General features: G+C 37.8%; 1 protein-coding gene across 2 annotated transcripts in view; it reads right to left on the minus strand.

The window, feature by feature from the left end:
• Nucleotides 1-236: 236 nt before the first annotated feature.
• Nucleotides 237-24,569, minus strand: part of phf24 (PHD finger protein 24) — a 37,150-nt gene continuing 12,817 nt past the window's right edge. Inside the window, exons 2-9 of one of the 2 annotated variants that reach the window (XM_067433402.1) lie at nucleotides 23,814-24,238; nucleotides 17,940-18,125; nucleotides 10,478-10,556; nucleotides 10,085-10,287; nucleotides 8,760-8,926; nucleotides 7,238-7,273; nucleotides 6,264-6,353; nucleotides 237-1,757 (exon numbers count right to left, since the gene is read on the minus strand). In XM_067433402.1, the coding sequence (XP_067289503.1) occupies nucleotides 1,661-1,757; nucleotides 6,264-6,353; nucleotides 7,238-7,273; nucleotides 8,760-8,926; nucleotides 10,085-10,287; nucleotides 10,478-10,556; nucleotides 17,940-18,125; nucleotides 23,814-24,236 (1,281 nt within the window). In that variant the 5' untranslated portion in view covers nucleotides 24,237-24,238 and the 3' untranslated portion in view covers nucleotides 237-1,660. The remainder of the gene's footprint in view (nucleotides 1,758-6,263; nucleotides 6,354-7,237; nucleotides 7,274-8,759; nucleotides 8,927-10,084; nucleotides 10,288-10,477; nucleotides 10,557-17,939; nucleotides 18,126-23,813; nucleotides 24,239-24,569) is intronic. The other variant, XM_067433403.1, reaches the window with a different exon arrangement.

Genomic DNA, 24,569 nt, shown 5'->3' on the forward strand with positions numbered 1-24,569 from the left:
TGTGTTATTGCATTTTCCCCAGGGATTAAACAAATTATAAAATCTTATAATACCTTGTAATTGTGACTTTACATTCCACAATTGCTATTGTAAAATATTTTTCTTTATTTAGACTTTTTATCCACCTAGTGAGCTGCTTTGCTATATATTCGCTACATAAGTAGGGCAAAATCCTTTAATGAAACCTTAAAAGTGACAAATTTGAACTGCTTTTCAAAGCAACTGATAACTGACAGATAACTGATTTCAACAGAGTCTGGCATTAGCACACTCTAATGGGTATAAAAATGTATAACATAAATATTGGGTAAACTAGTTGAGTTTTTAATATACTTAATCTGTATTTTATAATTTAAATAATCATACCTATTAAAAAAAACAATTAAGTAGGAACCTTAGAAAGAAGCATAATTATGCAGATGCTTGACTGATTTCAATGGAGTTTGAAATTAGCATGTTGCTAAGCTAATAACATAATAATATTAAAAATATAAAAATTCACAGATATTTAGTAAAACAAATACATTTTTTAATTTGTGTTCTTTAGTTGGTGAATCATATGATTTGTTTTGTCAAAATGATGTATCTTAGAAAGTTTCTTAATAATGATAAGTTAAACTAACTAAGAAGTACTCTAATAACTATAAATACACACACACACACTCACAAGTACTGGGTAAAATAGTCCTTTTTTAAATTAGATTTAAAATATTTTTATAAACTTTTCAATATTGATTTACTATTTTATGCTGACTGTACACTTTGGAACAGATTTTGCTTCAGGAACATGCCTATGGTGCCTTAAAATACTGCCTAAGTTGGCAGCTCACTAGGTTTTAAAAATGAACCAGATAGACCTTATTTCACAATCCAATCAATTCGCCATAGATAGAAATCAATTTCTGCACTACTTTTTTCACTTGCAAATGCGACTTGTCAAGTGACTGATGTTGATTCTTACAGTAGTATCTTAATTACAAGCAGCGTTTGTCAGTCAATAACAATTTTATGTTTCCTTAGTTTTCACTTGACTCATCTTAAGGCCCCTGGCAGTCTGGAAGCTCCTTGGCCTGGTCCATGATCCATCCCTGAAAGCATGGGAATAAATACAAATACAATATTTCGTATAATGTATATACTGTATAATATCAATATTTAGCATCTCACTTTGATTCATGTGCCCACCACATTCACTGTATATTCATATTTTATGGTGACTGAAATGAATCGGACTACTGCTCACACATTGATCCCACAACTCATTCGGCTAGAGCCACAATTCCAAAATGGTACAACACGTCAACATCAAAAACACTATGCAAACACTGTGGTGCTGTAATTTTGATAATGTGCGACTGTTTTTTTTCACAGCAGGTCCTCTAATCGAAAAAGTTACTTGGTCACAAAAATCAAAACCATAAAAGCTTGAATTCTGAAGTGGTGACGTGCTGTTGTTCAAAAGCGTTGAATTTGTCAGTGTGTCACTAGATTGTGTCGTTACAGGAAAAAATCCATCGATGGCTTGAACAGTCTTTGAGTGTGGTGCCGTACTCATTTGCTTTTGACTCTCGTGTAGCTCTCGGTTTAGTCCTCTGTACCTCCTACTCATGAATCTGGACCCGGGAAGCCCCTCTGGAAGTCTCAGGCTATGTGTCCACGGTTAGAGTGGCAAACGGATGTGCATGGCTGAGCTGTTGGGTCTGGCGGCCAGGATGTAGATAGCGCTTTCCCTCAGGAAGTTGTCCCAGGTAACCGGTCTGGAAAACATTAAGGCACCATTAGTTAAAGGACAACTCTGGTGAAAAATTATCCTAGGGGTAATTAACACATGTTTACCGAGTAGATTGTAGTTTTATCTCTTAAAACAGATGAGCTTATAACGCGAGTGTATGGGGCATAGAATAAGTAAGGAATAATTGACGACAAGCTGTTGAATTATTAGAAAAATAATGCACACCCGAGGTGGTGATGCGGTCACAACGCGAAGCGGAGTGGCCGTTACACCTCGGAGTCAATTATTCCGGAGTCAATTATTCCACGGTCAAATATTCCACTTATAATTCTGGAGTCAATTATTCCACCTACGGTTACCACACCTCAAGACATGGATCCGATTATATATATAAAGCGATTCGTCCGGTTTTTGTACTTAAATCGCTATTGTGAGTAGGACTATTTCTTCCAACGTCTCATCCAACGGTTCTTTTGCTAGTTCCGAAATGTCATTTTAAAGCTGGTAACGGAGACTTGAGCCATCGATATCATTCTACTGAAGTTATTAGAGAGAGAGAGAGAGAGAGAGAGAGAGAGAGAGAGAGAGAGAGAGAGAGAGCTTGTGTGAATTAGGCTACCTCTGTGTGTCTCTAAATGGCGCTGTTATTAACTCGCTAGTGAACAAATATAATTTGTAGCCTGTAAGTTGATTTGTTTTTTTTGTTTTTTGTTTTTTGTCCTGTAAGTTTCAGTTATTACAATTAACTATGCAAAGTGATATGGAACTGCAATGCGGTCAAGAGAGCTGACTGGAACTACGTTCGCTGTGCGTTTCCCAGAAAATAATTGCACACCTCAGAACGTTTATCAGCCAATCAGATTCAAGCATTCAACGGCCCCGTAGTATATGTAAATATTTAATACCACTAACAAGGCTCAAAATAGCCTCACACTAACATGGTAGACTAATGAGGGTCCCTACATGCAAACCGAAGCATTGAGAACTTTGTAAGTGTACAAACAGTTTAATAAGAAGATACTTTATAAAGACAGTCCATAACACATTTACAGGCAGAAGCCATCTTGGAAAAAAGTCTTGATGAGTCGAGCCAAGAACGCTGTGCTAAGTAAGCTGATCGATAGGAATTAAGTTTGTGAAATCAAATAACATGGAAATGCATGAATTATATCTGTTTATTAAGATATATGGTTGACTAACTACAAGGGAAGAAGGTGTCCCCTATGAGATTCCAAGTCACAGTTCATCACTTAGCACAGCGTTCGTGGCTCGACTCTTCGAGACTGTTTTCCAAGATGGCTCCTATCTGTATACATGTAATGTACTGTCTTTATAAAGTATCTTCTTATTAAACTGTTTGTACACTTAGTTTTTTCTCAATGCTCGGTTTGCATGTAGGGACCCTCATTATGCTATCATGTTAGTGTGAGACTATTTTGAGCCTTGTTAGTGATATTAGCGATTTCATTTGACTTACACTAGTGTTATAAGCTCATCTGTTTTTCGAGAAAAAACTCTTTACATTTGATTTCATGAAAACGCATGAGAATGATCTACTCTGTAACCTTGTGTTCATTAACCCTAGGTTCATTTTTCACCGGAGTTGTCCTTTAACTATTAAACCACTTATTAAAGCCCAATATTGACACCTGTGATTCCTTTTTTGTCAAAAATTCTAGGAAACTATTCTCCTTCTGACAGAGACCTGAAGAATTCCAGTCTGAGTTATAGAATGCATTTGCGGCCTCCACCTTTTTCTATTCCATTCATTTTTCCCATAGGGATTTTAAAAGTGGAGTGTCTATTTACACTAAGTGCAAATAGCCCGCCTTGATGGCAGAGGCTATAGAGGGTATGCACGACGTCACCGCTGGCCGGAATGACTGCGGTTATGCCCACTGAGTGGCAAAAAGACGTGGCAGCATTGGTTTTCAGCGTGAATGCCACACACACAAAAAACATTTTAAAAAGGGAAAGAGCTTTGTGATTGACTGTACAAATAGATTTGACAAGAAACCTGAGGTATATTACAAACAGCTGAAAGCTACAGAAAAGAGAAGCAAACGGATTGCTGCAATTTACAGAAACAACTGGACTCCAGGCAGCGAAACATAGATTTGCAGTTATCATTTTGTGTGATTAGGTTGAATTTTGGAGTAAAATCATATCCTATATATTGTAGTGTTATACTGTATTGACAACTCATCATTTAAATATTTACCATCTTATATTATACATAATTTAATGTTTTTAAATAAACACTGATAAAAACCATACAAGTTTTAGGGCTGGACGATATAATTATATATAACATTGATATACAGTAATTCAGGATTTAGACCTACCTAATGTATTTATATGACGCGTTCACAGCCAAACGCTTTGTGTATTTCCCCGACTTCAAAATCAGACACATATAAATGTCAGAAAACATCATTTTTGGCTCCATGTCAATATCTATGGATCACTGGAAAGTCATTGGAAAGTTGTAAGGAAAACTATCAAGTCCAATCTTTAGTTTAAACTCATAATTGTTTGTTTTATTCTCAGTTTTTCCATAATTAAATCCAGTCATGCAGCAGCTCTTTTGCCACTGAGTCCGGCTGAGGGGCCATGTTCTGACGGGAAGGTGACGTCAATGAGTACCTTCTGTTTACATTAACTCTGCCAACTGATGCCTGGTTGGGCCAGACAAACTTACAGAAGATGCTGGGTTGTCAACAGTAGCAATAGTGTAGGGGTAAGGCACGTGGCAGAAAGTTTCGACGAAAATCGGCACGAGTTCCCTCTTGCCTTTTGGAATATATTCAAAAAGTGGAAATAAAGGTGTTTAATAATAAAGTGTTTATCGTTTAGGGACAGGTGTATGGCTTCATTATTCAATAATAGGTATTACCCAATTAGGCGGCCTCCATTTAATAATTGTAATAAATTTTATAACCGATGTTAATATTGCATACTGTTCAATGTACAACAACACTAAGCTGTAAATAGTATTTGCCACATTTTTAAGTACATAGCATCTAATTACTATTAACATTTAGCCTATCGCAGAAAGTTGCTATTTTACATAGTGTAAATAGAATCTATCGCTATTTTCACTTAGAGAAAATTGTGTGTAGAGCAGTAAAGTGTGAATAGAATCTAGTTGCTGTTTACACTGCAAATAGCCGCTGCCTTTTAAAAGTCTTTGTTAAAGCTTTATAATAAGCCATGAACCAAGCCAATCAGCTACGAGGTGAATCACAAAACTACCAACTTTGATTTGAAGCAAGAACAAAAAAAATTGTAATTGGCCAAAAAGACAAAGGTACACCATTATCTCTAATGGCTTAAGGGAGAGAAAGAATTATTAGTAGTTATTATTATTAGAAGATGAAAAACAGCATTATCGAGTTAAAAACGATGGAGGTATACAAAACAGGTAATTTACAAATGTTAATTATATATATAAAATATGTTTTAAGTTTATTTATGCAAACATTTCAGTATTTTGAGAGCATACGTCATTCGCAGTGATTCATGGGAGTGGGCGGGGCTAAAGAGCTTTTTTGGAGGTGTTGCTTTTTTACAACTCTAATTGCTGTATAGTATCTGTACAGCATCATGGGCAATGTAGTTTTTTCACCGGGAATTCTACTGTTAAAAACAATTGTTTTAAAAAATGTGCTGAAATAATGTCGGTTGACAGCTTCAACAGATGAAAAAAAACTGTGATTAATAACCTTGTAGCTCACAGTAGTAGATCTAGGTTTGTTCTAGGTTGTAACTAGAGAGTAATATTTGATTGACATAGCATTGTTAAGTGGTTGCTAGGGTGTTCTGTGTGGAGTCTATGTTGGTGCTAGGCAGTTTCTAAACATGTAGGGTTGCAAGAACATTATATGTGGTGCTGATGTTCTAGGTGGGTACTAGGGTGTTCTGAGTGGTCCTCTAGGTCTAGGTCATTGCTAGGTCTAGGTCATTACAAGCCATTTCTAAACAGTTGTTAGGGTGTTATTTGGTGGTTGCCAAGGAATTTATATAGTGCCTTGTGTATTCTAGGTGGTTTCAAGAACATTGATAGGGGGTTATTAATGAGTTCTGTTTGACTCACTTGGCATTTCCAGGTGGTTGCTAGGGTGTTCTGGCCGGTTTCTATGTTGTTGCTAGGTGGTTGCTAAGCAGTTGATAGGATGCTGCTCTGGATGGTTGGTAGGGCGTTATCAGGTGGGGCCTGAATGTTCTAGATAGTTGCTAGAGCGTTCTGGGTGGTTTCTGTGCAGTCAATAGGCAGTTGCTATGCTGTTGCTTGGAAGTTGATAGGCTGTTTCTAAGTGTTTGCTAGAGTGTTGCTAGGAGGTGCCTAGGATGTGCCTAGATGGCTCAGATTCCTTCTTTATTGTACGTCTATGCCTCTCTTTTTTTTCTTCAATAGATTTATTGCCACCTAGGGTTAACAAAATGGGATTTGATTATTATGGTAGCATAGTTTTGCATGTGTATTGGGTGTTAGACCATCTGCATTGTAAGTGAGCACACTCAGACCAACCTGTTATCATTCTCCATGGCTTTATCTCTGCTTCTCTCGCTGCTGGAACTGGCAGGGCTGCTCTCAGATATTGGACCAACATGGCTGATACTGCAGATGAAGAAAGCAAGTTGAAACACACGCTGTTTGATTCAGTCTCTCCCACACAGACACACACACACACACACACAATACTGGAAAGCTCACAGCAGGCAGCGTTTCTACCGTCTCTGGGTTTTCACACTCTAATTTGTTGTCTGCATGACACCTCAGAGCCCGGGGAGACGATATCCAACCACCCGCAAGACAAACTAGTTCACTCATGTGCAGAAACATGCATTCAGGACTTGAATTGGAATTCAAAATGCATTCTCAATTCAAACTTGAATGGCCCACAATCCTTATACACTCACAAACTGCAGACTTTGCATGCCATTCAGTGCACTAAAATGATCTGACAAACTTCATTGAGTGAAATAAATTCATTTGAAACAAGAACTTCCTGTAATTAAGTTCAATGATGTGTGAAGCAAAACTGAGTGCAACCATGACCAGAGCATTGAACAGCGACCCAAACATCTCCTCCAGAACTGGGACTGCTCAGAGTTGAGAATGTCTACTTTGATCTCAAGCCCTCAGTTGATTTTAATGAGCGTCATTCATGCCATGAACGAGCCAAACACCCACAGCCCCATGCTCCCGCACACTCAGGTGCTCATTTAACCTGCTGTTTCCCTTAAAACTGATGAAAAATATCCTTAAGGGTTTCTTTGAGGGAAACAAAAGCCCCTCTTTTGATCTTGATAATGGGAGGGCAAGATCTCATCTAATATAGCTAAAGCGAACGATCATTACAGATTGATTCCTTGGACTCCATTATGGAATATAGTAATTGAGGTGATAATATATTAGGTGATTATAATGAGAATAATGATGGTGATGGCAGTGAATATAAGATGTTTCCAGGAGAGGCCCATGCAGATCGGGTGACTTACCCCATACTGAACAAAGGGGAACACAATCCTAAGAGTCTGCAGGGCAAATGGACATTCAGCAGTGGTGAAAAGGATGGGATGATTGGTGGAAAACAAAATAAAGCATGGAGGATGATGTCAAAACAGAATGTCCAAATACTGAATTCACAGATATGTTGATAAGTCAATCAAAATTCATGTATAAAAAAATCAAAAGTGACTGTAAAGACATTTATACTGTTACAAAATATTTCTATTTCAAATAAATGCTGTTCTTTTGAACTTTCTTTTCATCAAAGAAACCTGTATAAAATCGTATCACTGTTTCCACAAACATATTAAGCATCACAACTGTTTTCAACATTGATAATATTAATAATGATAATAATAATTATAAAAAAATCCGCCCTGTCTTGAGCTGCAAATCAGCATATTAGAATGATTTCTGAAGGATCATGTCACCCTGAAGACTGGAGTTATGATACTGTAAATTCAGCTTTGCATCATATTGATAAATTACATATAAAAACTACATTAAAATATATATGTATAGAAATATATTATTATTGTTGTTTTGCTGTATTTTTGATCAAATGCAGCCAGGGTAGAATAAGAGACTTCTTTCAAAAACATCTTAATGACTCCAAATGACTGAATGGTTGTGTAGTGGTATATTTCTCAAAGGTTCCTCTTTTATAGCTCATGAACATTAATAAGTACCAACCTTCTTTCAGATACTTCTCCTAAAATTCATCATTCAACTAGACACAAAACTAAACCACAAAAAAATTAAATGAATTAAAAATGATAAATAAACAGAAATGAATGATTTCATTTAACCTCACTGCTGTCTAAGAGAAAGATTTGAGACATTAAAGACGTCACATTTGTGATATTTCTTTCTGGGTGATGGCTTGAGGAATGAAGGATTCAGAAGGACAAAATATCCATTTGAGGTACCTGGCTCGATTTCCCCCTACAAATCTCTGCAAAAATGCATCATTCTGACGTTTGGGCTCTTAGAGCGAGGTTTAAATTATGATATGACTAGCAAAGTGTGCTCTGTCAAAGTTAGACCTTGTCCTTGATATTAGCCTGTAATCGAGAAACTTTTTTCCTTTCCACAGATGATTTAACCCACTGCTTATATTATCTAATTTACGTTATGCATTCATCCCAAAGTCAGAACTGTCATCAAATGTGCTGCTTAAATGATTAATATATCCTTGGTAGAGTTCCTGAATGAAAAGTTAGCCAGTAATTTATGAGAAGAGATGGGGGATACATGCTAATAAAGTGAGAGCAGTTAGCATTGGCTAGCAGCTCGTGGAGCTTGGCAGATTGACATGGCTATAAAAACTGCCAAGCTTGATCTGATTTGTTGCTCCCAGAGGCCAGGCTAATTGGACGAGTCCCTTAAGATGATTTTGAAGTGTTTGTCTGAAGTTTATTGTTGATTATGTCAGTGGCTATGAATGAGAACCATTCAGAAATGTCCCGCTAACAATGATTAGCCTCCATTACTCTAATTTAATTGGCTCACCTGACATTGCAGGACTGTGATTCTTTGTTAATCTTGTGAAACCAGGAAGTTTGGGCTCTTCTGGCTTCTCCGGCAGTAATGATCCCATCTTTGTCCTGGTCTAAACTCTGGAAAACAGCTCGTGCCCGATCCCTCTCCTTTGCTGTGAGGATTCTCACCAGTGAATTCTTGATTGAAAAGAAAAACATGCTTTTGATTGATTGTTTGATTGTGTGTTATAATCTAGCATTTTGAAAGTATTGAACATTAAAATTGATTATAAAACAGATAGTTACGTTCGTAAATTCTTATTGGTTTAGCCACGTGAAAGGGATAGTTCACCCAAAAATGAAAATGTTATGTTTATCTGCTAATCCCCAGGGCATCCAAGATGTAGGTTTGTTTGTTTCTTCAGCAAACACACCAAAAATGAACGGTTGGAGTTAAAAATATTAATTTGTGTTCTACTGAAAAAACAAACACACCTACATCTTGGGGGTAAGCACTATCCTTTTAATGCAGTTTATTTATATAAACGCACACCCTACATGTTAGGTTGCTGTCTTGTAATATGTAATGTCTATATGAATAAACATTGCAACAGCTAGTGGGATCATATAGGCTAACAAAAACACTGGTTAAACCCAGCCCGATCTGCCGGCCATTTGATTTCGCCCTGAAGCTCAGGCTGGAAACCTGTACATATTTCTATCCTGCTTCTGTTACAATTTTGTGGGGGCCAATCACAAACAGGCTTATCTACCTGCCGCACTATTGTCGGGTTTATCACAATGGCAGCTTAGATAAGCGATGGATCATTGGTCTGATTGGTTGAAGGAAAATCAATTGCGTACAGAGTCATTTGAACTATACCCGTTGATCACACCTCTTGTGCAGTAAAAATACAGAGCAGACTCCCCAGACTAATGTTTATTCTAAATAAAGACAAATTATTTAGCCATTAAATAATGGAGAAAATACCAGTAAATTGACAAGCACAAAAATCACTTTGCATGATTCATTTAAATACTCTACTCTCATGAATTTTGTGTCTGAAAGGGAAACTCCTAAATGCATATGTGATAAGGTCTACGCCTATTAAGTGCTAATTTATCACTGCGTGCATTTAGTAAATCCTGACAGTAGTTTTTTACAGCCAGGAGGGTTTGCACTGGTGCAAGCTGTTAATAAATCTGGCAGAATTTTACTCATTGCACACCCTTGTGGCCTCAGGAGAAAGATAAAGACTTTTTTTTCTCTAGCTGAAATTATGCTTTTTAATATAATTTAAATATTAGTCATATTTAAGTAAAAAAATCTAAAAAATTCCATTTTGACAGCCCTACCTCAGTCCGGAACTTCTGCAGCACTGAGAGTGACTCATGGTAGAGGAAGTCAGACCACTCAATCTGACCCTTCTTCTCTGGATCCAGAGCTGCAAACTGGGCCAGAACCTCTTCTTCTTCCTCATCGGTCAAGTCTCTTTCAAAGAGCTGCTTGGTCACAAAGTGCCTGTACTGCAGGAGTTCATCTGACACCAGGCACGACTCTGAACAGAAAGTAGGTGAGAGAGAAGTAACAGCATTATTAATCGATGGAAACAGGTCAGGCCTAATTACAGAACTGATGTGATAAATTACCAGTAATCCTTTAATTTGCTTCCTTAGCTTACTCCACAAAGTCACATATTTAAAGAACGACTCTGGAAGAGGCTGTTAAAATGGGAATGGGAGAAACACCTGGAATGATCTTGCACTGCTTGAAAGTCTCCATCAGACTGTACATCTCTTCTTCAGTAAGCAGCAGGTTCACATTATCCTGAGGGATGAAGAGGAAGAGTCTTTAAATTCTGGTAGAGCAGGCATTTCACTTTAAAGAGAATATTACATTACACTGCTTCCTGTGTGTAGACTAACTGTTGAAACAGCTGTATATAATATGGTCAGAAACAATGCTCAGGTAGGCCATGGCATTTAAACGATGCCCAATTGGCACTAATGGGCCTAAAGTGTGCCAAGAAAACATCCCCCACACCATTACACCACCACCACCAGCCTGCACAGCGGTAACAAGGCATGATGGATCCATGTTCTCATTCTGTTTACACCAAATTCTGACTCTATTATCTTCAACTGTTCCATTTTGGTAAGCTTGTGCAAATTGTATCCTCTTTTTTCTATTTGTAGTGAAGCTGAGTGGTACCCGGTGGGGTCTTCTGATGTTGTAGCCCATCTGCCTCAAGATTATGTCTTGTTGTGGCTTCACAAATGCTTTGCTGCATACCTCGGATGTAACGAGTGGTTATTTCAGTCAAAGTTGCTCTTCTATCAGCTTGAATCAGTCGGCCCATTCTCCTCTGACCTCTAGCATCAACAAGACATTTTTGCCCACAGGACTGCCGCATACTGGATGTTTTTCCCTTTTCACACCATTCTTTGTAAACCCTTGTGTTTGAAAATCCCAGTAACTGAGCAGATTGTGAAATACTCAGACCGGCCCGTCTGGCACCAACAACCATGCCATGCTCAAAATTATATTAATCACCTTTCTTTCCCATTCTAAGATTCAGTTTGGAGTTCAGGAGATTGTCTTGACCAGCACCACACACCTAAATGCATTGAAGCAACTGCCATGTGATTGGTTGATTAGATAATTGCATTTATAAGAAATTGAACAGGTGTTCCTTAGGTGAGTGTATATGTATGTGGAATCTCGATTATGCTAATATAACTACACAATATTTACAGATTAATAATACCAAATCACATACTTACTATTTGCTACATGTAATACATTAATATTTGCTGCAAAAAGCCCATTATGAAGCAGATTAGTATATCAAAAAGTTGTTTATTTTTTGATTATTTTTCTATATTTATGTAGTTTACATAATACTTATGTATTTTAAATTAACTCATTAAATTGACAACCTAAAAAACATCCTGCACAAAGCCTTCGGGCCATTTCAGACTGAGCCTTAAAACACTGTTACATTAGTTATCTTCAGCAGCAGGAGTTTCAATCTATTTCTCTCCCTTTATCTTTCTAAAAAGGCTAACAATTTCTGAACTAAGGGTAATGAACGGCCTGGCTAACTTGGCTCTTAAGGAAATCTAATGAGTTTGAGGTGTAAGAGGTGTAGGAAGAAGCTATCAGTAATGAAAGGACAAGCTGTCATTTGATATCATATTCAGAGCGAAATTTCTTTCCTGGCTCAAGCTCTGCCTTCAAACAAATGCTGTCAGAGTCCAGTAGCTCTGGGAGTAGCTGTATTTTCAATCATCTTTTCTCAGCCTGATGAGAACTCATCTGAACAATGGCACTAGAGCAGATGGGGAGGGTAAATCTCAGAGGTTCCTCTATTTCCTGTCAGCTGTGACTGTGGAATACACTCCCCTTCTAAAGATGATCATTGAAATGAGGTTGGATTTCATGTCCGTTGTGTTATCTATGACCCATTTTCAACAGACACTGACCCGAGACCCCAAAGTGAAGAACAGATGTTCCAAACAATGCTTAGCGAGAGGTGGGATTTCCTGTGGTTTTAAAGGCCACAAACAGTCTGTGCAAGTAACACAAATGCAAATGTTTGGTAGTTTGTTGTTCATATCTCAGTGGAAGTTTTTCTGACCCTCTGAAAGATCGTGATTTGAAATTTCTCCATTAGTTATGGGCACTTTGTGCTTATGTATCCACAGGAAATTCATGACATCATGACAACACTGATTGGCTGATGGCAATCCAAGAACATGCAGTTCCAAGTCACCAGTGACTACCCAGCGGCCAAATTCTTAACAGCAAACACACACACACACACACACACACACACACACACACACACACACACACACACACACACACACACACACACACACACACACCCCTCCTTCTCTTTGCTCTTACAGACATAAGTCTCCAAACTCATCTTTTCCATCCTTCATCTCAGCCTGCCTGACAGACATTTCTTGATGGATGAAGAAACATCACCTTCAACTAAACCTTGTGAAAATAGAACTGCTTGTAGTCTCAGCCAACCTAACACTTCATTACAACTTCTTCATTCAGCTAGGATCATCAACCAGTCACTGCCCAGCACAGCAGATTTGCCCTTCCTATTGAAGCTATACACAACTCCTTGTCCAAGCTCTTGTTCTATCTAGACTGGATCATCGTAATACTCTCTTGGCAGGCATTCCAGTAGTCAGACCTCTCCATAAACATTGCATTGTTTGCCAATTGCCACTCATATCAAATTCAAGGTATTGCTGATGATTGCCTACAGAATAACCACTGGCTCAGCACCCCTATACCTAAACTCACTACTTTGTACAACTATCAGAAGCTTGTGATTTGTCAACCAGAAGCTTGTGTTCTGCAAGTAAATGGCTTGTGGTACCATCCCAAAGAGGCACAAAATCACTTTCACAGACCTTCTTCCAAGTCATTTTCAAGACACAGCTAAAGATGCATCTTTTTGTCAACACTTGGCCCACTAAACTTTACTAACACTTACTATTCTATATATATTAAATAAACAAACAAACAAAAAAACACCTTGCTACATATACTGTGTTAGACTAACTTGGACTGGTCACAGCACTTGCATATTGTTGCCCGATTGTTGGTTTGATTGCTTATATTGTCCTTCTCATTTGTAAGTCACTTTGGGTGAAAGTTTCTGCTAAATGTAAATTCTTGTAACATTCTTGTAAAAAAAGATTCCACTACACAGATATCTGCAAAAATAATTTCTGCAAAAAAGGGCCATTATCAATTGTCAATAGTGTAGTGATTTATGAAGCACGCCAATCAGCTTTCTGTTTTAAGTCTAATAATAAGCCTTGCACAGTCACAGAATATAGCTTACTTCCACGTAGCAAAGTAATTAAGATAAAATATATAGTTTGCTCTATATTGCCCCTTGTGGCAAGGTTGAAAATTCAACACACATTTTGAAACAAAACAACATCAATTCAAGCTTGCATTTTCCACAGAAGAAAATCATATGCGTTTGAAACGAGATCAGGGTGAGTAAATTATGGCTGAATGTTCATTTGTAAGTGAACTATCCCTTTTAACCTTAATGTTTGCAAAAGTTTCAACACTGTAAAAAAATGGCAAAAAAAAGTTACCTGCTTAAAATTTTGAGTTCATTGAAATTAAAATTGTGAGTTAATACAATGAAAAATTTTTGAGATAAGACAACCTTTATTAAAAGATTATTAAAAGATTTTGTAAGCATATTGGGTAATTGTGTTTGTTTTATTTCTGATGGCACAGTGCCAAATAGTGCTATTTTCATGATTAATCATTTTTTTATGTGATTCAGATACAATAATATTTTGAGTTTCTATTTATTAAACAAATGTCCTTCATTGTATCAACTAAAAAAATTTAATTTCAATAAACTCAAAACTTAAAGGCAACCAGGTTACTTACTTTTTAAGCTAAACTAACAAAAAACAAACACAAAAAATGTACAGTGAAGAGATTTAAATTCCACTGTAAGTCCAAAAGATGATACCAGTGCATGTAAAAGTATACAAGGACATTTGGACTAGTCACAAAACAGAAAAAGAAAAAAATACAGCAGTTACAATGCACCACTAATCAGTGACATTTTCGAACCAAAAACCTCAAAAGATGCCAGAACAAGAAGAAAAAAAAAACATCACCTAATTATGTCCTCACAAATACCAGTTATCAAGCAAGATAATACACAGCTTCTTCCTGACTTTGTATGTATGTTGCTTCATCTCTAAGTTTTCATTGTTGATGTTCCCTATCATCAATGACTTTTGATTTGTTTAAGCATATCTCCACACCAGGTGCATGTCATATCAGCTTGAGCTTTTATTGTTGTTTTTGAGCAGGGAAGTCTGCAATTATCTAAATTTTCACTCGACATGATTGCACAGTGCTGATTCTATTGAATAGCAAATCCCGCATTTGACGCCAAGTGGCAAAATCAGTTTGACAACCTAGCCTGAACTCTTAATTAATTTTCCACCATGGTCTTCTTGGTAACACTTACTGACACCAAATTTCATGCTAAGAGATCCCCATGCTGTTATCATTTTACATTAATCCCTAGTTTGTCGCAGTGCACTGAAATACATTTGAAGACAGACTTTGAGACGGTGGACCAAGTGACATTCCTAGTCCAGTTTATACATTACTTTATGGTAGCGGTTTTTTGATTCTTTTTACACTAACTTAAAATAGCATATTTTCTTAGCAATAATTGCTAATTATACTAAGTGAAAATAGTGTTATATTCTATTTTCACCATGTAAAAGTAGCAGTTCTTAGTCTCAGTAATTAGATGCTATATATACTTTATTTTGACAGATACATACTATTTACACCCCAGTGTTGTTGTACATTAATAGTATGCAATAAAAACCTAGAGTGTAAAGTATTATATTTATTTAAATTATTAAATGGATGCCACCTTTATGGGACTATAAAAGTCCTCACCACACCTACCCATAACCCTACCAAATACTTTTATCATTATTAAATATTTCATTAGGCACTCTATTTCCACTTTTTCTGAATTTTTCTTTAAAATGTAAATGCCTTTCAGATGTGATATGTGATTGGAGAAGAGCGAGCTTGGCAAAAGAAAGATTCAAACCTGGGTCAATCACATTAAAGCCTTGATCCTTGAGCCTTATGCTTTACTGACTACGCCACTCAAGATGTTGAATAATATGAGTCTTCTTTTAATCTTGTTTGGCACAACCAGATATTGTTAGGCGGAGCTAGTGCAAATAACACTTGCCAACAAGGCATGCTATTTGCACTTGGTGTAAATAGACAGTATTTTAATAAATAATGTTAAATAAAGACAAGTAACCAGTCAGTAATAAAATAAGAAAAAAAATAACAAATTACAAGCAATGGAGAACAGTTTTGGAGAATATGTTGTTTCCCCATTCAAAGAGATATAAGCTGCACTTGCTTGCCCAAGAGGTATTTCAAAGATGGCCACAGAGTGGTCTTACAGGGACTTGGATACAAATTAAATAAACAGAATTCAGGTAGGTCTACCATTATCCAAATACAAAATACTATCATCTATAAATTAAATATATTTTAATCCTATGAAAGCTAAATAAGTAATTCAGTCAACAGCAGATTTGAACAGGGTTTTTTTACTTTAAAGGGTTACTTCAGTGCTTATCATATGGCTTTCTATCAGTAGAAACCCTGGAGTATATTCGAATGATCATGCTCACCGAGTATTCAGCGAATATTGCTCAAATATTGTCAATTTGCATCATTAGAGCAATTTTTAGGTATTTCCGCATTTTTTCATCCCGCACATGGGGGGTGGGAGATCGCACTCACAGCTCAGCTCGCAGCTGCAGGCATTCATGTAAATGCCTGGCGGAGCAAAGTAAGTGTTTCAACTTCTCAAATTAATTCCTATTAAAAGTTTATCTTCCAAAGGCATGAACTGAAAACGCGCCAGACTGAACACCTCAGCTCTCATCACGAGAGCTCATTCAACGCATTCATCACGATGAATGTTATCTGACTCCTGCTGCGTTTGTGCTGTGACACTCACTCAGCGGCTAAATCACATATTGAACAGACACGTTCAGTTTTTAATTGTAGTGTCTGTTCTCCAACTCAGTCACAGTAATTCAGTTGCGGTGGCTTTGGGAATGGCCTCACAGGGCAGTGAAGCATTCTGGGAATTGTTGTCTTTCATCCACATGAGACAAAAATACATTTTCTGTCTTATCTCAGTCTAGAAAGCACCAAATTCAAAAATAATTTCACAAAAAACATTTCTACTACATTAATGACCCAGTTTAAATACAGATTCATCTTCCCAGCGCTGAAGTACCCCTTTAGACCAAATGCATGGATCTGACACTTCAGATTTTCTCCCAACTGTTTACTTTCATTAAGACTTTTTATTTTAACTCAATTTCTCTCTGTGCGCAGTTTGTATGTATGCACAAAGAAAACAAATTTAGTTTATTTTGCGTCTTCTTGCGTTTGAACGGTTTAAAATTGTGAGAAAGACAGTAGTCACATACTGCTTTCTAGTTTAAGGAGATGTCTGATACCAAGTGGCAGAAAAGCATGATCTCACTCAAAATCTGAAGGAGAACTGAACATTGCAACAATTTTGTAATTGGGTAATTGTAACATGGGGTCAGGGTGGGTCAAGCTCCTGATTGGGTGGGCCAGGCCTACCCGGACCCCCCTAGTGGACCAGTCCTGCTTGAAAATATCGAATGGTATTACATGAAACAAAACATCTGTGTCCCTTGAAACTTATATGACAGCGTAATCCCCAGTCTCAACATCTCTAGTCCTCGACTCGAACACGTGGATTAGGTTATAGTGAGGGCATAGTGAGAAAACCAGACACATAAACTGTGAATTCGCCCTCTAAAGGAAATGCATGCCAGACATTTTGCCATCAACAAGCCGCTTCACATATTGTTTTGAGGGATGTGTCCATAGCTGTTAATGTTTGCAATACAGCATGGGATACGACCCATTTGATGGTGTGAATCTTGCTGGAAAGCAGCAAGTGCATCTGGAGTGTGTAGCAGCAGCTTCAGAGTGCTGTAAAAATGTCTTACTTGCCCAACAAATGATTTAAGCATCAGCAGCCTGTGCAACTAAGATAAGCGTTCTACTTCACTTTGAAGGACGCTTGCCCGCTTTGACGGTTCACTTTGTAATTTTAGTGCCAGACTCCTCTGACGGTGGGAGAAAGGGCACTTTGAACAGAGCCCAGACTCTCTAGCATAACACAATCATCTTGACATGCTCATCTCCACGCTGACCTTTGGGAGGAGCTGTACAGAGTAAGGATCTGTGAATATATGCTGGGCAATAGGTGGTCTATCTATCTATCTGTCTGTCTATCTGTCTGTCTGTCTGTCTGTCTGTCTGTCTGTCTGTTTGTAAGTCAGTTAGTCAATCAATCAATAATGTTGTAATTTCTGAGTAAACTGTTCCTTTAAGATAGCCGCACAGATAAATATAGATTAAATATGCTACTGATCCCTGCGGAACGGATCACTGTTACAGACTGAAGGCCATATACTGTTCAGTAATAGCTCAGAAACTGCTTCAAAAAGCCAGTGACTGGAAATGTTGCTTGTAAATATGCTTGTATGTGGTTTTGTGTGTATGTATTCATGAGAGAGTGTTGAGAGAACTCACGCAGTAATAGCAGCTCCAGCCGGTGGTGGTATGGGCTGTCTCTCTCATTTCCTGTAAGGCTTCAGTGCTCAGGTAGCCCATCTCCCGCAGACAGCCGTCGTGGAAGACCCGCGTGCACGTCCCGCAGGGGAATAGATCATCTGCCGTCCAAACCTCACACACCTCACACATCTCATCATTGACGGGCTGACCGCAAAACAACAGGAGAGAAAATAGATAAATCATTCCCTACTTAGCAACGAGACTGTTATTGATTCGCTGAGAAAATGACGTTAAAGCGCATTGAAAACGCATTATTACACATGACAGGAAGTGTAGTGACTCATCAATAAGCAAACACTCCTATAATCAAACTTCTATACCTCCCTGCATTAGTCGCTTTTCATTAAAGGTCACAAAATATAGAAATAATCTCACTTGACATTCACTGCTCATTTAAAGTCTCCCAGGGTGCAAAGGGCTGGAGCATCTGAATCTGCATGTGGTTTACTTTCATGTCATGATATAAGGACATCATGCTGCTCATATATGCAGCACAAGATAAAATTGTACGGATCCCAGGAATTTTAATTATTTAAAGTGTTATGATAGAATAGGATCCAATAACCCAACCTAACAGTCTACTAATACTCTAATGAATGGTTAGTTTACATGTAGTTGCAAAGCTACATAATGTAGACTATCAAATTAAAGTGTAACTTATAGTTACATAGAAACAGTGGCACAAGGGGGCCCCTTTTAAATCGAAAAAAGGGGATTTGATTTGAAAGTGCCCTTTTAAATCGCACCACAGTGCCCCCCGCAAACGCGATTTCTACCGAGGTATAAGACTTGCGTAATAAACACCTGTCAATTTTTTGATTGGGTTACACATTTTCTCAGTCGCTTTGGTACATTTCTCAGATCAGAATTGAAATTCTCAAAACTACCTGTTCAGTCTTCACATCATTGTGTCACTTGTGCACATCAAAAAAGCAGTTTCTCATTTCTAGTTGCAAATGCTTTTGTACATCCTTGCAAGTGATTATGTACAATTCTCTGCTGTTTCCTACATTATCATTTGCTTATGTCATGTTGATCAAAATGTATAAAAATGGTGTTTGGGGGGTGAAATGTGTGTTATTTTTGCAAGGTTGCCTGCTAAAATTCGCACTCATGGGTCTATATATCACATAATAGTCGCTTCAACACGTGGACATAAAACAACCAGCGGAAAAAAAAGCAGACTTGGCAACACAGTGCAGTTGAGCTCTGTTGACATTTGACAACTAGGGTAATGCGTTGCTTGGTTGTTGGTCTATCCAATTGAGGTCTTTCCTGGTTCGGTTGAAACACGCCCCATAATCACAGCCCAATGGAGCAGTTTCAGACTCATATTCTGACTAGAATTGACCATGTCAGGCTAGCATGCTGTTGCACTATTTCCAAAACAGCCCTTAGATTAGTAGCATTGTTACTTTTAATCAGTTACTTTCCAACAGGTATAATGAGTTCTTGATGTTAAATCACTGACGGAATCTACATCTAATGAACTACATCTTGCATCGTCTTATTTCATGCTGCTCGTCCTTGCTGTATAGTGCTGCATCTAGAGACAGACAGACATTATTGACTACATGTCACATTAATGCAACTCAGGGTCAGATATATTAAAGCCTCGGAAACATGTGGAGACAACTGTAGTTCAAAGTGTATATAATTTTTTTAAGGAAATCTGTTGCAGACCCAAGTGTCTCTGCAGGAGTTTAGTTGGTTTGAGAACTGTTGTCATGATGAGTCACTACCCGGTTACACAGCACTACCGCTGCTAGTTCTGTGGTTGGTATGACGCAAAACAGCCAGAGCTAAATATTACAAAGTGAAAAGAGACCTGGAAGGGGGGGAACTGAAGGAACTGATCTCTTGTTTGTACAAAGCAATATAAAACCAAACCAAGCATAAACACACACACACACACACACACACACACACACACACACACAAAATTAGCTTTGCTAGAACCATTTCTCAAGAACCATGGCAAACTAACTGGCTTAAGAATTGGCACTATAGGAAACCAGGGATCAAATACTTGTCAGATATTTCAGATGCAAACTTTCCTAGTTCCAGATCCTATTCTTGTGTAGGCACCAGACACACTTGCTCTTGAGATTGTGACATGTGTCTCTGAGGAGAGTGAGGACTGTGATATGAGCGCGGAGGAGAGGTGCTGTATTTAGAACCGGGTGATCAGAAGAGCCAAGGACGTCACCTTGCCAGTGTGTCTCTGATTCTGACTCAAGCTCTGCATCATTATTCTGAGCATCTGAATGGTGTTTTACTGAGTAGTGGACCACCATGAACGATCAAATCTGGACATTTTGTAGGATTATTATCTTTACTCTGGATATTTATAGGCAGAGGTATAATCATGGTAAGTAAAACTATTGAAAACATTTTTGTTAATTAAAAACAAAATAGATTTTTCAAAAAACGATACCTAACGATATCTAAACTAAAATGAGAAATGTTGCATTGGCAACTTACTGAAATAAATTCAAGTTGAAGCAACAACTGGAAATAAATAAATATAAAAATAAAAATAACAAAAACTAAAAAAAATTATAAAAGCAAATAACAAACTTAATAGAAAGGTAATATTATATCTTGCTTTATTGATTGATTAATTAATTAATTCTTATAGTAAATCTTACAGTCTTACATTGAATGAGTGTCATAAAATGTTTAGAAATTCTTCAACCATCAAACTATTTAAATATAAACATACATGAGAATACATTTGTTCTGCTATTGTAACTACCTATCAAAGCCATAGCAACCACACAGAAAACTCTAGCAACACCATTGCATCCATTCAAAACAACCACACTAACGCCCTTAAAGGAATAGTTCACCCAAAAATAAAAATGTAGCCCATGATTTACTCATCCTCAAGTCATGCTAGGTGTATATGACATTCTTATTTCATACAAATAAAAGCAAAGTTATATTTAAAAAGTCCTGGCTAATCCCGAGCTTTTTAAAGTAAAGTAAAGTTCTGGCTGATCGCCTTCCGTGGAAAAGTGTTGAAAGTGCCTTCTCGGTTCAAGATGCAGATAATGCAAGATTTTCCATAAACTGAATACGGAAGGCGTTCAGCCTAAACTTTACTTTGTAAAATTTTAAATATGGATATGTTTCTTACACAAACAAATCAATTCACTTCAGAAGGCATTTATTAACCTTCCGGAGCCGTGTGGATCTGATCATTATATTATCACTCTCATTATAAACCTTGGATTAGAAGCCCTTAAATATCAGATAACAATACTCCAGCAACCACTCCAGTACACCAACAAATGGCTATCAACATCATAGCAACCACACAGAACACCCTGACTATCTCCCAGAACACCCTAGCAACACCATAGCAACCATTCAGAAAAACCCCTCTGAAGCCCTTAAATGTCAGATAGCAACACTCCAGCAACCACTCCAAAACTCTTACCAAATGCCTAGTAACGCCTTAGTAACCACCTAGAGCATCCTATAGCAATGGCATATTTAACCAAGGCCATGAGCAACCAGTTAGTGACACCCTAGCAACCAATTCAAAACTCTTAGCAACTGCATGCTTAAATCTCCTGCTACTCAGACTTCTGACAAAAAGACCCCTGTAATCTCACAAGTACCACCGCAGAGATCTCAACATTGTTTCAAACTGTGCTCAGATTTTCCATTATATAAAATCTGTAGTCAAACGTTAGAAATCAGATAAAATAATCAAATAAAGATGCAAAGTATTTTAGTTCATTCTTAGTATAGGACAAATACGGACTTGTTTTGCCGATTTTTATTGCTCCCAAGGTCATCTAGGATCATTTTTATTCCCCTTTGCCAAAGTAAAAGCAAAAAGTTTTTCCTTTATCACAGTTATATTCACCAGCTGCTCTGTTTTTCTTTCATTGCAGTTCTTTCTGTTTGTTTACTCATTTTCCTGAACCATATTTCAACATCAGCAAATGCATCTAGATGTAACTCACAAAGACAAAGCCAAATTGCATCTCATTCTGTCTGCTCTTATGTCTTTTATATGTGCTGAGAGAGAGAGAACGGAGGTAATCAAAAGCGTTCTGTTGAGTGGAGTTGTGTGAAGTGGCTCTTCTCTGGCTCGCTGTGAGGCCTGGCCCCATTGCCACAAGCTTCAGTGACCCCAATTAATTTTCGGACTGATCCCAGACACCACTGCAACTCGCCCAGCCAGGTTTTTCCTGCACAGCCTTTACCCGCTGCCCACGTACTGTCAATGTCAACAAAACTGAGCTGCCATTTAGGCTGAGCTGGGATCAGTTTACCAGACTCACAATCTTGACATTTTCTGTTTTCTGTCTGTGAGAAGAGCAGGTTTGAGCTCAGAATGAAAGGAAAACCTCGAACAACACTCCTCCTCTATTTTAGTTGTGTTATTCATTTTCATGCAGTTGTAGTTATGGAACTTTCATGGAGTAAATAGCCAATAGGTCAAAAGAGATTGTTGCTATTTTGCCTCATTTTTTAAAGGTCCCGTTCTTCGCGATTCCATCTTTCAAACTTTAGTTAGTGTGTAATGTTGCTGTTAGAGCATAAATAATACCTGTAAAATGATAAAGCTCAAAGTTCAATGCCAAGCGAGATATTTTATTTAACAGAAGTTCCCTTTCAAAGCCTACAGCGAACGGCCGGTTTGGACTACAGCAGGAAGTGCAGGGATGTAATGACGTCACTAGAACCATTTGTTGACTAACCCTCCGCCCACAAGAACACGCAAAAAAGGGGGCGTGGTTTTGTTGCTCTCCCACGTGGAGAAGAGCGCGCATTCAGCGCTTGCATCTCCCCGTTATGGTAAGAGGCGGGACCTTTCCAGGCAAAGTGCGCTAAGCTGCTGTCCAATCACAACACAGGAAGCGCTGGCCCAATCAGAACTCATTACGTGTTTCTGAAGGAGGGACTTCATAGAACAAGGAAATCATCAGGCCGTTTTTAGGACAGAGGAAACAGCGCTGTACAGATAAGTCAATTGTGTGAAAAATACTGTGTTTTTTTACACGTGAAACATGAACTCATGTTATAATGCACACTGTAAACATAATCAAAGCGTCGAAAACGCGCGAAGAACAGGACCTTTAAGGAATGATATCCACTAGTCGACAGATAATATATATATATATATATATATATATATATATATATATATATATATATATATATATATATATATATATAAAATATAAACAGAGCCTAAATTAATTTTCCATTAAATATATGAAAAACAACACAAAAATGTATGCAAAATAAATAAAAGTCAATGTAATAAAATATTTCTACCTATAGTATAATGAATATAATTATAAAAGCAACACTTTTGTTTTTGCCCTCATTTTTTATGAGCTGAGCTTAAAGATCTAGGACTTTTTCTATGTACACAAAAGGCCTATTTCTCTCAAATATTGTTCATAAATCCATATCTTGTCTAAATCTGTGTTAGTGAGCACTTCTCCTTTGCCGAGATAATCCATCACCTAACAGGTGTGGCATATCAAAATGCTGATTAGACAGCATGGTTATTTCTCTAGTTAATGTTAGTTTTCTTAATACATTATTTCTTATACATTATTAAAATCAAAAGTTCTAAGTACTCACGTAATCTAAAAACGAACAGCTGTCTTTTTATTACCTAACATTGACAAATATGAATAAATACAATAACAAATGTATTGCCAAGGATGCTTATATGTATTTAAACAAAAGAGCACAAATGTTTACAGTATTGCACTTATAAGGACAGATAAACGGGAAAGCGGGCAGCACCACAAAGAAACCAAATATAATTTTTTGTAAATTTTCTGCCATTTTTACCTGCTCAGTTTGCCCAAGCGAGACATCTACTGGTTGGTCATCGTTGACCTCTCTCTTTGGCCGCACAAACGTTGGAGGAGTGAGCTGATGTGCCTTCTTTAGATCCTCAGGCTCCACCCCCTTCCCATCACGGAGACGCCCCCAAGCCTCCTGATTGGCCTTATGTTCCTCTATGGACGAAGCTGAGGCCTGCTGATTTGGTAATGACCCTGGTTTACTGTCTTTTTCTTTCTGTTCAGTGTGGTCTTTGTTAGCCTGGTGGGTTCCTTCAGCAGATTCATCCCCGTTCTCTATGACCTCTTCAGTGTGGGCCACAGCTGCCGGGGCCGGCCGATCCTTCAGACCCTCTTTAAATGCTGACACCACCACACTGCACTTCTGCACCTTCTCCACCTGCTGCTTCCTGGACATCAGCACACCCATGGCTGCAATGTAGTGACACAACAAAATGCATTATTATATCATTTCAGGCTATCCAATCAACTATGTTGATCTTTTCAGCAGGGTAAGCTTCAAATCATTATATTAATGTAGTAAAGAGAGCCAGTGCTTGCTGCGTTGGTGTTAGCACCCTGTTGCATAACAAATATTAAGGTTGAAACAAGACATGTTCTATCGACTTTGTCTCTAAATCACTGCCGTGGCAAAATACACCCACATGCTGGATCAAGCTGATTTTATGAACCACAGCCGGTGTGTTGCAAACCACATCTCTAGCGCTTTCCTCACACAGATCTCTCATATGATTGATCACTG

This window comes from Pseudorasbora parva, chromosome 23 (assembly GCF_024679245.1).
Source record: "Pseudorasbora parva isolate DD20220531a chromosome 23, ASM2467924v1, whole genome shotgun sequence".
NCBI lineage: Eukaryota > Metazoa > Chordata > Actinopteri > Cypriniformes > Gobionidae > Pseudorasbora > Pseudorasbora parva.